This window comes from Alosa pseudoharengus, unplaced genomic scaffold, assembly GCF_046254945.1.
Source record: "Alosa pseudoharengus isolate Yale_2024_CS ecotype anadromous, Long Island Sound unplaced genomic scaffold, YU_APseudo_1.1 YU_APseudo_1.1_scf_22, whole genome shotgun sequence".
NCBI classification, from domain to species: Eukaryota; Metazoa; Chordata; class Actinopteri; order Clupeiformes; family Clupeidae; genus Alosa; species Alosa pseudoharengus.
In genome coordinates this window covers 19,896,722-19,911,998 of record NW_027468680.1, presented here as the reverse complement: position 1 = coordinate 19,911,998, position 15,277 = coordinate 19,896,722, and the positions used below count along the sequence as shown (strand labels likewise).

Below are 15,277 nucleotides of genomic sequence, written 5' to 3'. Positions count from 1 at the left end.
TTCGTTCAAATGAGCCAATCAGATTTCCCACTTTTGTTTTTTTAAATGCTTTATTAATGAAATAATGCAGACAAATGTGAAACAGTACGGTACAATTATACAAAATAAAGTTACAAGGTGCACAAAAAAAGAAGAAAAAAAATAGAAAGGAAAGGAAAAGGGAAAAATAAATTATCCATAGGAGAATTAACAAGCACATTATTGTAATGTTTAAGCAATATGGTAGCTTTTTGGTATCCAATATTTTAACAATGTCAAGAAAAGACTCAAATTCAGCAAAACATTACTCTACATTTGGGGTGGCTAATGCAAAATGTTTTGATTTCCCACTTTCTGATGAGAGATCGCAAAGCGGATGTTGTCATCATCTGAAGCGGAAATGCATACAGGACAAGGAAATTTCAGGAAATGTACTAACAATGAATCTTTAAAAGTTAATTTGTTTTAGTAGCGATGGCAAGGATTTGATTTTATAGAATGGTAAAATCGTACGTGAAGTATATGTGTTGTCAAAGCAAGTATACATACGAACCATCTAGGCAACAAAACTTCGTTGTGATACTGTTCTGTAGCTTGACAGACTTACAAGTTTTGCTCAAAAGCTTAGCTAACATGCAGTCAAGTTTCCTAGCCAACACTAGCTTTCAATGTTGACTATATCATGCTATTACAAGATATTGCTATCTATCTATCTGCTTAAACAATTTGGCTAGCTTTCTGTACTCACTACACTAATCCTACACTACAGTAAGTTAACGTACATTTTTAAGTTTAGTGGACTGGATATGATAGCTGGTTAACTTTACTGGCGTACATGAACCACATGGTTCATGCTTGGCGCTTACGTCAACACCTTAGATTATAATTTAGTTAACGTACCACTACTACTTTCTGGGCATATTGATTGTATAGCTAACAAAAACTAACTAAATCGAATTGGCAAATTGTTTACTAACGTTGATCTTAGTAACGATAGTCAAACCAACTTGGTCAACTGCCCAGTCGAGTTTAGCAACCTGTTCCACCTCCGCACTTGTTACGGTTACTACGATATCTAACGTTAATGAAATATGATCCGAAATTGTCAGGCGACGACATTGGCAAGGTGTGCGCATCATTGCTGTTAGGTGAATAGCCAAAGGCAATGGTGACCAGACTGATGACACTGATAGTTGTGTCTTTGTGTGGGAGAGGAAGAGGAAGATGACAGTGTGCAGCTAAAGGAATGAGCTGATTGCCATTCGACCAGAGGGAACTGCATTTGAGAAGCGGACAAAATGCCCCGACGGAAACAATCCAATCCACAGCCAGTAAAATGTGAGTAAAGCAGTAATTTTATGTACTTACTTGAATGCAAAGCATATCGTGACTGGTTTTCTGTGGAAGTGAAATGGTATTTTTTATGTGCTTAGTCTAACACCAATTCTCTCTCGCAACTAATGTTAATGTTTCAACCATGAGGAAGTAACTTGATCTAAAATCTCACCACACTCAGCTAGCTTTTTATTTAGTGTGTTACAATATAGCAGATTCCTGTCATTCTCCAAGTTGTTTGCTGTGTCGGTCAGTTCATCTAAGCTTTGTATGTAAATGTGTGTTTACGTTTCTTCCGAACTAATCTGGTTACGGAAGAGTGTAGAACAGTTGTAAACTTATATTAGAGCTGTTCTTCTGGGAATAAGGGTTTCGTCACTGGAAGTGCCTCCTTTGTCCAAGGTTTGATTAGTTCTCTATTCTCTAAGCTCGATCTGTCTCAAGCTTAGCACGTTTGCGTTTGGGATTCATTTCAGTACATCCGAATTTGCCACCGAAGTACATGATATAAATAAAACATGCCTAGGAAAATCCTCGGTCAACAAATATTAAACAGCCTTTCAACGGCTGTGTACCTTGTTCACAGCAAAATCTCAACCTAGCAGCTATCAGTTCGTGTCCCCTCCAGACTTCCTCTTCTTCCTCAGTCTTTCCTAACTCCATTTCCCCTTTGAGACTGCCAAGAAGAGTTGGGTCAACCCATCCCTGACCCCTCTCCCTTTACCCCCACCCTTGAGACACACACACACACACACACACACACACACACACACACACACACACATTTGGCTCCTCTTTGCGTGTTCCTTCCTCACAAAATGACTCCTGACCCATCCATGTCTTTGAGCTGACCGTGTCTCAGGCTTTTATGTTTTAATGTGAAAGCTGCCACCATGAGACCTCAGGGGCTGTGTATTTCCTGTTATTAGTACTGTTATTTATCATCTGGACTTGCCCACTGCAGAATGAGATGACTTCTTTTCGGGGGACCCTGTATTTTCATTTAGATTACAGTGGCAACCTTGCTGTTGTTGAGAAGTCAAAAGAAAAGCTTGTAAATATGCATTTAATTGTGTGTGTGTGTGTGCGTGTGTGTGTGTGTGTGTGTGTGTCCTGCAAACAAGCAGGAAAGAGAAGTAGAGGAGGTAAGAGGAAGATGGCCGAGGGAGAGGAAGATGCAGAAAGAGGAAGAAATAGAAAGGGGAAGCTTAAGACAGGAAAAGACTAGAGCTAGAGGTTCTCAGAATACAAATCAGGCATGCTAGAAGAGTGCTAGAAGTGCATTACATGTCCCACTATCTCATTAAGCGCATCTAGATTTGCATATAGAGGGTAGACCTTGATATGCACCAAATAGGATTGTATTACAAAGCAGCTGTAACTTGGAGTTTGTTTGCTTGGCAAAAATGTGAGGGTGCACATTTTTAACATTCAGTTATAATAAATCAAAATTTAAAGAGATGCGTTGGAATGATAGTTAGACCTATTCTGTGCTCAGTGTCACTGAAGTCTGAAGTGTGCTGTCCTGCACCACATGTCTACTCTGTTCACAGTCTGTAGATTTGTGCCGTGGATTTGTCAGATTTCAACCTGCGTGTTCCATCTTTTCTCCAGTGGAGTATGAGGATGGCATTACGGTGGGGAATCCAGACACCCTGGTGCTGGAGAGCAACCTGCTGCTGGGACAGGACCTGGAATTCGGAGAGGCCGACTTCAAGATCATCGGCTTCGACAGAGACTCAGGTAGACCCAAGCAATGGCTAAAATGGAGAAGGGATGTTGCAGCTATACCTGACATGTTGTGATGCAGCTGATCTGACCCAAGAGCATTTTCATATTAACCCTTAGAACCCGATTGACGCAAAGTGCGTCAAAAAACACACCCTTTCCAATGAGACCACACACTTGTCTGTACGATCAAGTATGAAAATTAAAAAAAATCATGAAATTAAATCAAATTGCATCATATTTACAGTCTATACTTCTCTGCGTTCACCTGCACACACATTACTCTAGTTTGAATTACTCGCGAACCCGTGATCGCATCGATATGGCAAGCATATCAGATGAAAGAGAAGGCACAGGGCTATCCATTGGTACCATGTTTATCGATCCTTCTGGCTTATAAAACCAGACGAAGTGACTGCAAAATAATAACGTCATGTACACAAACAAACACTGCACACTCATTACTCTCGTTTGAATTACTCGCGGACCCGTGATCGCATAGAAATGCCACGCATGTCAGATGAAAGAGGAGACTCAGAGCTATCATTTGCTACCAAGTACATCCTTCTGGGTTATAAAACAGACGAAGTGACAGCAAAATAATAACTTCATATAGCTAGACTTACCCCACGTTTTTGTCTGTTCTTGTGGCAAAGCATGTTTATAATCCAATGCTATCATGTGTTTCTCTATGGCAAAGCATGTTCATATTCCGGTTTTGAGATCCTAGCAAATTCCTGCATGGCATCCAATTCAAGGCTCACATTGCATCCCAATTTGTTCAACAAATAAACACCTTTTTTGCCTTTACTTTGTTCATGGCAATGCAGTAAAAAGTTGAGAATTATTATGACTGCATACACACAGGCACGCAGGCTAACACGCAACCTCGGGTCAAGTCAGGTCAGATCAGTTCGTGTCACAGATATGGAGCGCAGAAAGGTCATTTTTCATCACTAAATAAAAAATGGCATTTATTTCCGTAAATCACACAGCAAATATTTCTGTAAATTGCTCAGCCCCAGAGTATCCCTCCAACATGGCAATTATATTGCCCGATTCAGGACAGTCTGCCCTACACACACATGAAATGCATGTAGAGCTGTGAGCTTGCTGTGGTGAGATACATGTCGAAATATAAGAATTTTTATAATACACTTTTTATATTTTAATTCTTTAAAAATCAAAATAAAATCAATGCTAGTATTAATACATGAAATGATGGCAGATCTGAATAGCCTAGACTCTCCTGAAAAAAACAATATATAATATATGTGTGTGGCACTTACAATGACCATAATAAATCCTTATGAATAAAGGTAGTGAAAATGCCCTAAAAACAGCTTAGGGTTCTAAGGGTTAATACATATGGTAGGAAAAGTATAGGTCTACTGTATGTAGCTAATGTAATCTTGGAACAAATAGCATGTCAGTAGAACTGATCCCAAAGGCAACATGATATCTTCTGCTGTGTTGTGTGAGCAGACTGTGTGTCTGGGGACATGGGCATGGCCGTGTATTCCCTGAGCGACGAGGACTGCGGCAGCTACAAGCAGCTCAGCCTGGGCAGCGATGTGGACGAGCTGCGTGACCCGACCAGCGACGACACCTTTCGGCCCCACCTCAGCTGCAGGGGCTGCGGGGAGGCTCTGGACGAGCCCGACCAGCCCCTGTGCCTCCACTGCGGAGTCCTCGCCCACTCGGGGACAGGCCGCAGGTCTGCAGGTGGCATCGCTCAGGTGACGAGTGCCCAAAACGAAGGTCGCCTCCGAACGCGGAGACGAAACAAGCCGGCCAAGACGGCGTCCGCTGGCACCGCCGCCGCCTCCGCCCATGCCGCGGGCACCGCCCGCAAGAGCTTTGCGTGCCAGCTGTGCGCCTTCACCTCGCGCTACTCCAACCACCTGAAGCGGCACATGAAGACGCACAACGGCGAGAAGCCGTACCAGTGCCCGCGCTGCCCGTACGCCTCGGCTCAGCTGGTCAACCTCCAGCGCCACATGCGCACGCACACGGGCGAGAAGCCCTACAAGTGCGCGCAGTGCGCCTTCGCCTGCAGCTCGCTGGGCAACCTGCGCCGGCACCAGCGCATGCACGCCGAGGAGCGCCCGCACACCTGTGGCCAGTGCAGCTACCGCGCCGGCAGCGGCGTCAGCCTCAAGAGGCACATGGCCACGCACAAGGGCAGCGGCAGTGGAGAGGAGACCACTGAGGATGGTAGGGGATGGATAGACTGGATGTTGTTGTTGATGTTGGTTAGGGGTGTAACGGTTCATGTATTCGTATTGAACCGAAACGGTACGGGCGTCACGGTTCGGTGCATGAATTTACACGGAGAATACACGGTATAAAAATACATAAAACTCGTGTGCGGATTAATTAATGTCATGCGCAATTACTGTTAAGTAGCGAGAGTTACGGGAGTTCTTTAGCGACACCTAACGCTAATCTGTAGCCTCGCCTTAGCTCTGAAGCTCTGATTGGCGCCTATGTTTTTTTTTGTCAGGTCGTCAGTCGAGTCCGTCAGTCATTAGCAGCACTAAGGTTAGACCCACAAGAGTTAGAGGATCCGCTGGTCTATTTAAGATCGCAAGTTTGAGAACTTCAGTTACAGTAACGTTAGTACAGGCGAAAGAGTGGTGGATAAGATGAAACTGTGTCACCGTTGTTCAGCAGTTATTGGGTATGTGAGTGGAATAAATGCTACACATATTCGAAGCCATCACCCAGATGATGTAGGCTACCAATCACTGAAACGAGGGGAAAAAAACTTCCCCTGCGCTTCAGCAGCCTTTGGATACACATACAAATAGGGCCAAAACCTATGGCTTAAATTAAATGATTTCGTAATGACAGAAAGCTATGTAAATCGCATGGTAATTACCTTTATGTTGGGGTAACTTGTAACTTCTCACATGAGGAGCTGGTAGTGTTAAGTGCATAGACAGTAAAATAAAGTGACAACGCTAACCAGGCTAATAAACAAACCATGCTAGTACGGTGAGTTAACGTCAAAGGGCAAAGTCACGTGACTTCTAGTTGTAGTCTGTTTATGAAATGAAAGGAGCGATTTTGTTTTAAAAAAAAAGGCAAAATAGTGTGATATTTTCACAGTTAGTAGGCTAGATTATTACTTTACACACAATGAAAAATATTGAGGCAAATTGTAGACCCTTCCATATACAACTAAACACAGATGTTGAAGGTCTTGCTTAAGTGGATTTTTAAAAATCATTTTTCTATGTAATTTGCACTTTCAGAAATAAGAGATGCTGTAGGCCTATTTTCAGTTTTATAGCTGATTGTCTTATTTTGTTTACAAGTTACAGATGGAGTCTGGGTACTTATTGTACTGTTTAGCCTATATCTTACACACTTCAGGCTGTTGCAGATAGCTCAGGGAAGAGACTGTATGACACTAGGTGGTACAGCCTGAGACATGCACAATAAAAAAAATGCTTTCTGCATTTTTGTTTTGCTTTTCCCTCCATTGTACCGAACTCGTACCGAACCGTGATGTCCGAACCGAGGTATGAACCGAACCGTGACTTCTGTGTACCGTTACACCCCTAATGTTGGTGGTGTTGTTGGTGTTAGTATTTGTGTTGGTGGTGTTAATTGTAGTGTTGTTAGTGGGTACCCTTATTGGTAGACTGATATAGGAAGGTGCAAGGAGGTTTTGGTTTCAAACAGAAAATGTTGTAGTGTATAACAGTGTAGTCCATTAATTCAGTAATGGAAGTATTTATTCAATGATTGTTTATGAATGTATGGCTCTTTTTATGAAGAATCCATAACAAACCCAACTAGATAGGCCTCTGGCATGTATTGTTTGTCATTTTGATGGCTGTATAACTCAGGGTCAGTACCTGTGTAAGTAATGACTTGTTTTTTCATGTTCTGGTAACTGTATGTGTTCAGCAGTATTTCTTTGTAAATGTGGTGTGTGGGAGAAGCAGAGATGAGTTGTAGGCTGGACTGAGTGTCTTGTGTTGGGGCGTTGTCTGACAGGCCATGTGAGGAACTGGACATTGCACAGAATGCCACAGAAAAGGAAAGAGGAAGTAGGCCTCAACCCCAGGAAAGAGGAAGACTGATTTGTCTGTTGCTTTAACATCTCTGGTTTGATGTCTTTCTTCAATATTTTTGCTCTCTCTCTTTCTCTCTCTCTCTCTCTCTCTCTCTCTCTCTCTTTCTTTCTTTCTTTCTTTCTTTCTTTCTTTCTTTCTTTCTCTCTTTCTCTGTAGGGGTGATGTCAGACTTTATGCTCTCCATCAGCAGCAGTGACGCTGACTTCCTGCACTCTTACGAGGGCTTGCAGGAGGACCAGCCCCCGCCCAGCCTGTTGGAGCCTGGAGCCGAGGAGGGTGGGGGGGAGGAGGAGGAGGAGGAGGAGGTAGCGTCCGTCCTCCTCGAGTGGCGTCCATCCTGCGAGCTCGACCCAGAGTCGCCCTTGCCCGCCCCCGCCGGCGGCCCCCACCACCGCGCCTCTTCCGCCAAGCACCCCCTGGAGGAGCCCCCGCAGCAGACGCCCGAGCCTCCGGCCGCGGGCCAGCCCGAGCGGCTCTACACGTGCCCGGTGTGCCCGTTCTCCAGCCACTACCCCAACCACCTGGCGCGCCACCGCAAGACGCACAGCGGCGAGAAGCCGTACGGCTGCCCGCACTGCCCGTACGCCTCGGCGCACCTGGACAACCTCAAGCGGCACCTGCGCGTGCACACGGGCGAGAAGCCGTACGCGTGCGCCCGCTGCGACTACGCCTGCGGCAACCTGGCCAACCTGCGGCGGCACGAGCGCATCCACACGGGCGCCAAGCCCTTCCAGTGCCCGCTGTGCCCGTACAGCTGCAACCAGAGCATGAACCTCAAGCGGCACATGCTGCGCCACAACGGGCACAAGCCGCACCGCTGCCCGCTCTGCAACTACACCACGGGCCACTGGGACAACTACAAGAGGCACCAGAAGAAGCACGGCGGGGGCATGACCATGCCACAGGGCTGGCCTCAGAGCCACCCAGAGCAGCAGCAGGAGATGGAGGAAGAGGAGGAGGAGGAGGAGGAGGAGGTGTAGCACAGATGAGGGCACTGAAACTCAGGCACACACACACACACACGTATACACGTACACACATACACACACATACACACACACACACACACATACATACACACACACACACACACACACACATACTTGCACTTACCTTAAGACACTCCGGAGAATACTGTTTAACGTGCACAGGTGAATACTCACTCTGACATAAGCACACACACACACACACACACACACACACACACACACACACACACACACACACACACACACAGACTCACTTATTTTCTTAATCTCTGAGAACTGTAAATAAACCTATTTTGTGTATGATTTCTTTGACTTGATGACAATAGACTGTTTAAATACTGTGCAGGCACTGCTGGCTGCTATGGAGTCGAGCACATTGGGATCACAGGTTTCAGAGTTGCCTTTTTTGCCGCCGAGTCAGGGCCGGCCTTGACCTTTTGACCCTGACTGTTTTTTTCTGGGTGATTCTGCACTGAGCCCCTCGCACACTGCTAACAAGGGCATTAAAGGGGACTGCGAGTGTGTGTGTGTGTGTGTGTGTGTGAGAGAGTGATAGAGGAAGAGGATGGAATAGAGTGAGATTGAGTTTGATTGATTCTGACTCAAATGTATCATGTTGTTGCTGTTGATTTTCTTTAGTTTGATCTACTGTGAATTTTTTTGAGATAGAAGGTGAATACTGTTGCCAGATTCAAGTTTTGATTTTAATGCTACTGGTTTTATTTTTGATCTGTTATTGACTCGGTTTATTTGATTATGTTTTATGTTCAAAATGGAAGGGACCACCACACTCGTACAGATGTATTTAACATTTACTTTTGACTTTGGCTATTTTGGTTAGTAGCATTTCAGAAGCCATGTCTGGGTTTTTTCTCTTGTTTAACTCTTGATGTTGTCTTTCATGAAGCTTTAACTCTCTTTAGTACGTGTTTCCTGGACAGAACTATTTAATGCCTAAAGAATGTGATCAAGCTCTTAAGCTCTGCCTAAAAATGCTCTGTCACTGTGGCCACCATGTAAAGAGTCCAGTGTGTCTCTATGAATCAGGGAAGAAATGCATTTGAATGTTTGGGTGCCATTAGTACTGCCCTCACCATGTCTGTGGTGTCGCCTCAGTCAAAGAATTACTGCTCCCCATCATGAGGATGGTTTGCAGGAATTGTCAAGTGACCTTTCGCTTTGTAATAATAATAAAAAAAAATTCTACCGTTTGTGAATGGAGTGCAAACTTGCTTGAGTTTTTTTTTGAGAAGAGATAAGTTTTTATAATGTTGGGAACTAAAATGATCTGGATATTTTAGTTCCTAGGGTCATTGGTCTCTTGGCTTGGGTATTAGTGCAGGAGGTGGGTGTGCACAATGGCTGCAGTAACTGCTAGAAGCCTGTAGAGGACAGTAGAGAGTTAAATACATTGTATGGCCTGTTTTTATCTCAGAGTTCTAGGTCTGTCTAGTAGGTGCCTGTGAAGTCATACAGAGGCCATCGCAGTGCACAATGTGAGCTTCAACTGCCTGCTGTGTAGTGCACAGGACACGTCAAAGCTGCTTATGAACATTTCAGTTTGTTTGCAGGTAAATGGAACTCAATGCACTACATCAGGCGGAAAAATGAATGAGCTGTGAAAATCAAGCTCGGTTTAGTGAGTTTTACGTCATCTCTTCTGGCCTGACTTTTCACCTAGTCAAAGCTTACAAAACTGTATTTTTGGGGTATTATTATGTAGTAATGTAGTTTTATTTTGTAGGAATGAATAACAATAGCAGGTTTTCCAACATATACTTGTATTTGTATTCTTGCACAGATTACAGACAAGGGCTTGCAATGAATCATTGGATCAAACACATTGTATGGCTCAGCTATGGATAGTGACGGTGAAGAGCTTGTATGCTTGTGTGGGGATCAGGAGGCCGGGGGACACGGTGCAGGCAGGTGGCACAGCGCAGGAGCTGGTTGAAAGGGACCAAACCTCACTGAGACCCCTGACTTGGTTCCATTTGACCAGCTCCTAAGCCATGTGGGCCCTGACACAGTGGGCTGGCTGAATGGCTGTGTTTCGGGACTGACTGTGGCTTTCCTAGTAGTTGTCACAGCTGCTTGGTATCTTACCTGTAGCATGGTCAGGATCGTCCAGAGAAGACCAAGGACGTTCTGAACCTGGGCAACATAAAAGACTGCATTCCAGAGGTATAGTATACACGACAGTTATGTTTATTTGTTTTCTAATGAATTAATAGCCAGGGAGGGTAGTTTAATAAGTAACTAAGTGGTGTAGCACTAACCAGCAGCATAGCTTCTGCCGGACAAATAGATGGTTTCTTGATGGTCGGTCAACAGTGTTGTGTAAAGCATAAATAATTTTAGAATTGTGACAGCAGTGGGAAACTTGTAATTCATCTTGAGCTGACATTGTTTCCACCCTTCAAAGCCATCGACGGGGAAGTGGAGATTATCTGTCCTTTTTCAGAAGCGGGGAGCGCTCATAATTAGAGCCCTCTCACACCTGTTCCACTATTTATAAGCAGACATACTCCTGATGGACAGCACCTGTGTTCTGTCAGTCAAAGAGAGTCACCATGACAGCTCGCAGCAGTCTGCCCGGCCCGGCAGCCATGTTCCCCAGGCTGTGATGCCGACATGCGAGACAGCGGCTAAGGAAACATCCATGCAGAACTTATAGGTTATGCTTCTAATATGTGCCATTGCACAGTTTCCTTGCACAGCACAAGATAAAGCGCAGTCAGGTTCTTAATATATAAATACAGTGTAAGCTGTAGACATGAACATTCAAGCAATGCAGCACCTAAAACATGTAACCACAAACACATACACACTTGTGCACAGCCACAAAGCAATGCATTTTACTGTCATCCAAGGGCTTAAAAGCAAAAACTGCAAATTATACATAAGCACAGACATAGTTTACACTTCAGATGTGTATCTGGATGAGGTTCCCCAGACGGTGCAGATCAGGTCCACTTGAAACCACACACTTCCTTACATTCCATAGCTGAGTTCATCATATGGGCATATAAGGAAGTGTGTTCTCTCAAGAGGGGAAAACAGCAGCCCTTTTTCAAACCCCTTTTTCAAAGGAGCCTCCCGTAGTTTCCTCTGAAAGTTTCACAAATCAGCCTCTCCTTTGGCCCATTGTGGTGTGACGCTCTGACCAGATCTCTACCTGATTTGATTTGTAAACCATTTCAAAAACACAAATCAGATATACTACACCTTCACACAGATTTTGTAATGGATAGCAGCATCATCCTCTCTTCTCTTACATTTGGTTTCCATGGTGACTCCCTGCAGACATTACACTTAAAATGTGGCCTATTCAAAACAAAACAACAGGATATTCACACAGAATAGGTCCAGCCTGTCTGACCATATGAAAAAAACACACAGCACACAATAATAAGCTATTGAAGTGAAAGAGGTTAGATACAGTTATTCAAATGGAAAAATCTCATAGAGAATCCAAGAGCACATGCGTCAGTCAGAAAGTCCTGATATCTTCCTCTTGAGCTGCCAGGCTCTCACTTCTAATCTTTTTTTTCTTTCTTTTCAAGGGGCTCCATCAGGTCCATCTCTCTCTCTCTCTCTCTGTCTGTCTCTGTCTCTTCTCACTCCCCACCTTTCTCTCTTTCTCTCTCTCTCTCGCTTCCTTTCGTCCTTTCGTCATCCCTTTCATCTCTCTTCCTCTCCCTTGTCTGCCGTCCTTCCTCAGAGTCCGGCCGCTGGATTGTGTCCAGGCTGGGCTTCCCTCTCCAGCCTTTTCTACGCTCCACTCCGCCCTCCCCCCATGCCTAAAACACACACACACAGACATGTACACACCCACACACACACACACACACACACACACACACACCCTCCCTTCCCCTCGACAGGGTTGGGCCTCCACCTGCCAGTGCCCCTCAGAAGCCTGGGCCTCGCCTGCACCTCCTGTTCCCGGCCCTCACCCCCCCTGACAGGCAAATCACACCGCTCAGCTGTTCTCACTACATGTGAGACATCCTATTCCTATACACAGCAATGCTGACTGCTCCACTGCAGTGGGGGGAGAGAGGAAGAGAGAGAGGGAGTGTGTGTGTGTGTGTGTGTGTGTGTGTGTGTGTGTGTGTGTGTGTGTGTGTGTGTGTGTGTGTGTGTGTGTGTGTGTGTGTGTGTGTGTGTGTGTGTGTGTGTGTGTGTGTGTGTGTGTGTGTGTGTGTGTGTGTGTGTGTGTGTAGTGATAGGGGGTGTTGGCAGAGAACAACTGCCAAGCTTTTTTTTTTGGACAGTCCTGCGGAAAAATGGTTTAACTGGCACAGCTGTGAGATTATTGTACTTTATACCTTGGCCGGGTATGTTTAAGGTGTTCAGTGTGGGATGTGTTCTTTCACCTCCAACATACGTACACATACATGTATCTGGTATTTTTCATAGTTAATAGTGGAGTGGAGATAGAAAAGAAAGAAAGAAGGATTTCATAGGTTAACTGAACATGCTGGGATGAGTTCAGAAATCCACTGCAATATTTTTTATAATTTGAAATGATTTTAGTGTTTTTTATGCTTTTAATTTAATGATTTTATGCTTTTTATGATGTCATATTGCAAATGGAGACAATTTGCGGTGGTTATTCAAATTAAATAATTTGTCATAATCACTTCATTACTTGCGACGGCCTCCAGCCTCATGTCTGCAATAAAGATATCTTTCACCAACCCCATTCTCACTAGTGCCCTACTGCTTAACTATACAATGAGTACAGAATATGATTCTTTTACAAATTATATAATCTCAGTGATTGTCAGTGCCCAAGCTTAACTCAAAACATTAGGCCTCAACTGTGTGACTTAGTGTCTTTTTATTGAAATGCAGAGAGTTTGGTTTAAAATGGTAATGTGAATGTTTTTCTGAGGAAAGCCCCCAAGAGCTGGTGCCCCCATATTATTGTGTGGTCCCACACAGACCCTCCCTTCTCCCTTCTGAGCATGTGCAGTAGTCCTATCCATCAGGCTCAGGCAGGGCAACACATGAATGCAGGATCATGAAGCTACTCTGAGGTCAACACCTGTGCTCTAAAATCAGAGTGAGAGAGCGCAAGGGAGGGAGAGAGGAAGGAGGGAGAGAAAAAGAGAGAGGTGAGGAGAGGTAGATAGAGAGTATGTGTGTGTTTGTGTGTGCGTGTGCGTGCGTGCGTGTGTGTGTGCGTGTCCGTATGCGTGTGCGTGTGCGTGTGCGCATGCGCATGCGTGCCTGCATGCGTGCGTATGTGTGTGTGTGTGTGTGTGTGTGTGTGTGTGTGTGTGTGTGTGTGTGTGTGTGTGTGTGTGTGTGTGTGTGTGTGTGTGTGTGTGTGTGTGTGAATGCACGCTGGGATTTGAGCTATGGTACAAAGTTGTATCTGGAACATAACTGCAGGTCTATTTCAGTTGTACACGGTGTCCATAAATAGCACAGGCAGACTGGGTAAGGAGTATTTCCTCCTGGCTGTATCCTGGCTGTGAGCTGGACTTTAAGCTGAGGAGGTCTGGACCATAGCCCAGGAGCTTCAACACACGCTTACCCAGACACAAATACACACACACACACACACACAGACACACACGCAACACTCACAGGCAGTCACACACACACACACACACACACACACACACACACACACACACACACACACATACACACACATGCACACATTGGAAATATGTCAGACTTTGTTTCACAAAAGTTCGATTTTTTAATCTGAAGTATACAGTTCATCAAGACAAAAAAATGTTTTCCTCAGAGACCACCTGTGCCTACTCAGTTATGCCATGAATTCAAATGGACATCAGTGTGCCAATAGAGTTATTTGAGATCTAACATTGGTCATACGTGACAGCTCTTTAAACACCATCCAACTTCATGCAAATGTAAATAATGTGTATGATACATCATAAGTGCCAACAGCCCACCAGGATCTGACAACTCCGGGGTAATTTACCATTCCTGAGCCTGGCATTTGTGACTGTTTATGCGGCACTCGTAAATCAGATTAGGTCATGCAGAGGTCACTCATTACTGGAAAGAGCACTGATCTAGCAGTGGGCCTGTCGGGAGAGTGCACTGTGGGCTGCTGTATGTTGACGTTTTCAGTGCAGCTCTGGTGGGCTCACTCTTACTGTACACTTAAGCTTCGTATTGTTACATATCATGCTTTTGATTTTGGAAAATTTAAAAATAAGAGCATATTTGTTAGCTCTTACTAAAATGTGACCTATATACGATCGAATAGCAACACAATATTTCTGTATCGTTAACATATATGTAACGTCAAATACTGTCAACTTAGATTGGGCAGTCACGCTGCCATAGAAGATGCATCGTAGTTAGCAACAATGCTTTTGGGAAACACACCCCAGTTGGGGATCTAGAGTCGGTGTTGAGGTTAGTTGGTGTAACTGTTGTCCTATGTGTGCATTGTGCAGAATAGAGGAAAATGTTTGTAGGGCAATTAAAGGCACCCTTAATAGTTTTTTTACCTCAACATAATGTTCCAAAATCATTTTGATGGCACATAAACTCATAACATGACAAACAGCACTTCTGCCATTGTCTGAGTGGCCCTCTATAGGTAATTACCAACAGGAATCTGAACTACTGACTGCTTTCGGTGCATTCCCTCTATTGTAAGGTGACCCCGAGAGAAAATCTTCTTTAATGCTACTTTAAGATTGAAAAAGACATAAACTTACAATCAATACACAAACACACACAGACATAACACAAAAGTGAAAGAAAGCTTGTGTGTGTGTGTGTGTGTGTGTGTGTGTGTGTGTGTGTGTGTGTGTGTGTGTGTGTGTGTGTGTGTGTGTGTGTGTGTGTGTGTGTGTGTGTGTGTGTGTGTGTGTGTGTGTGTGTGTGTGTGTGTGTGTGTGTGTGTGTGTGTGTGTGTGTGTGTGTGTGTGTGTGTGTGTGTGTGTGTGTGTGTGTGTGTGTGTGTGTGTGTGTGTGTGTGTGTGTGGTTGAGAGAACTCATTTGTGTGGGCAAATTTTAGCAAGTAAATATTTCATACAAATGTCTCTCTCTCCCACACACAGACACACACACAAATAAAGTCAAGTCAAGTTTATTTATATATCATATTTCATACACAGGTAATTCAATGTGCTTTACATAAACAACGCAAA

At 44.4% G+C, this 15,277-nt stretch overlaps 1 protein-coding gene across 1 annotated transcript; it reads left to right on the top strand.

Moving 5' to 3' along the window:
* The first annotated feature begins 248 nt into the window (after positions 1–248).
* znf513b (zinc finger protein 513b) lies at positions 249–9,343 on the top strand. The gene is made up of 4 exons (XM_076299289.1): positions 249–1,317; positions 2,929–3,057; positions 4,528–5,259; positions 7,290–9,343. Exons 1-4 carry the CDS (start codon positions 1,278–1,280, stop codon positions 8,111–8,113), a joined length of 1,725 nt encoding a protein of 574 aa, XP_076155404.1. The 5' UTR covers positions 249–1,277; the 3' UTR covers positions 8,114–9,343.
* Positions 9,344–15,277: the final 5,934 nt, after the last annotated feature.

Excerpts from the sequence above, each read along its gene's own strand:
- znf513b (XM_076299289.1), top strand. The coding sequence starts at position 1,278 with ATGCCCCGACGGAAACAATCCAATCCACAGCCAGTAAAAT. Across the intron at positions 3,058-4,527 it reads CGGCTTCGACAGAGACTCAG|ACTGTGTGTCTGGGGACATG; the intron begins GTAGACCCAAGC and ends TTGTGTGAGCAG. Across the intron at positions 5,260-7,289 it reads AGAGGAGACCACTGAGGATG|GGGTGATGTCAGACTTTATG; the intron begins GTAGGGGATGGA and ends CTTTCTCTGTAG.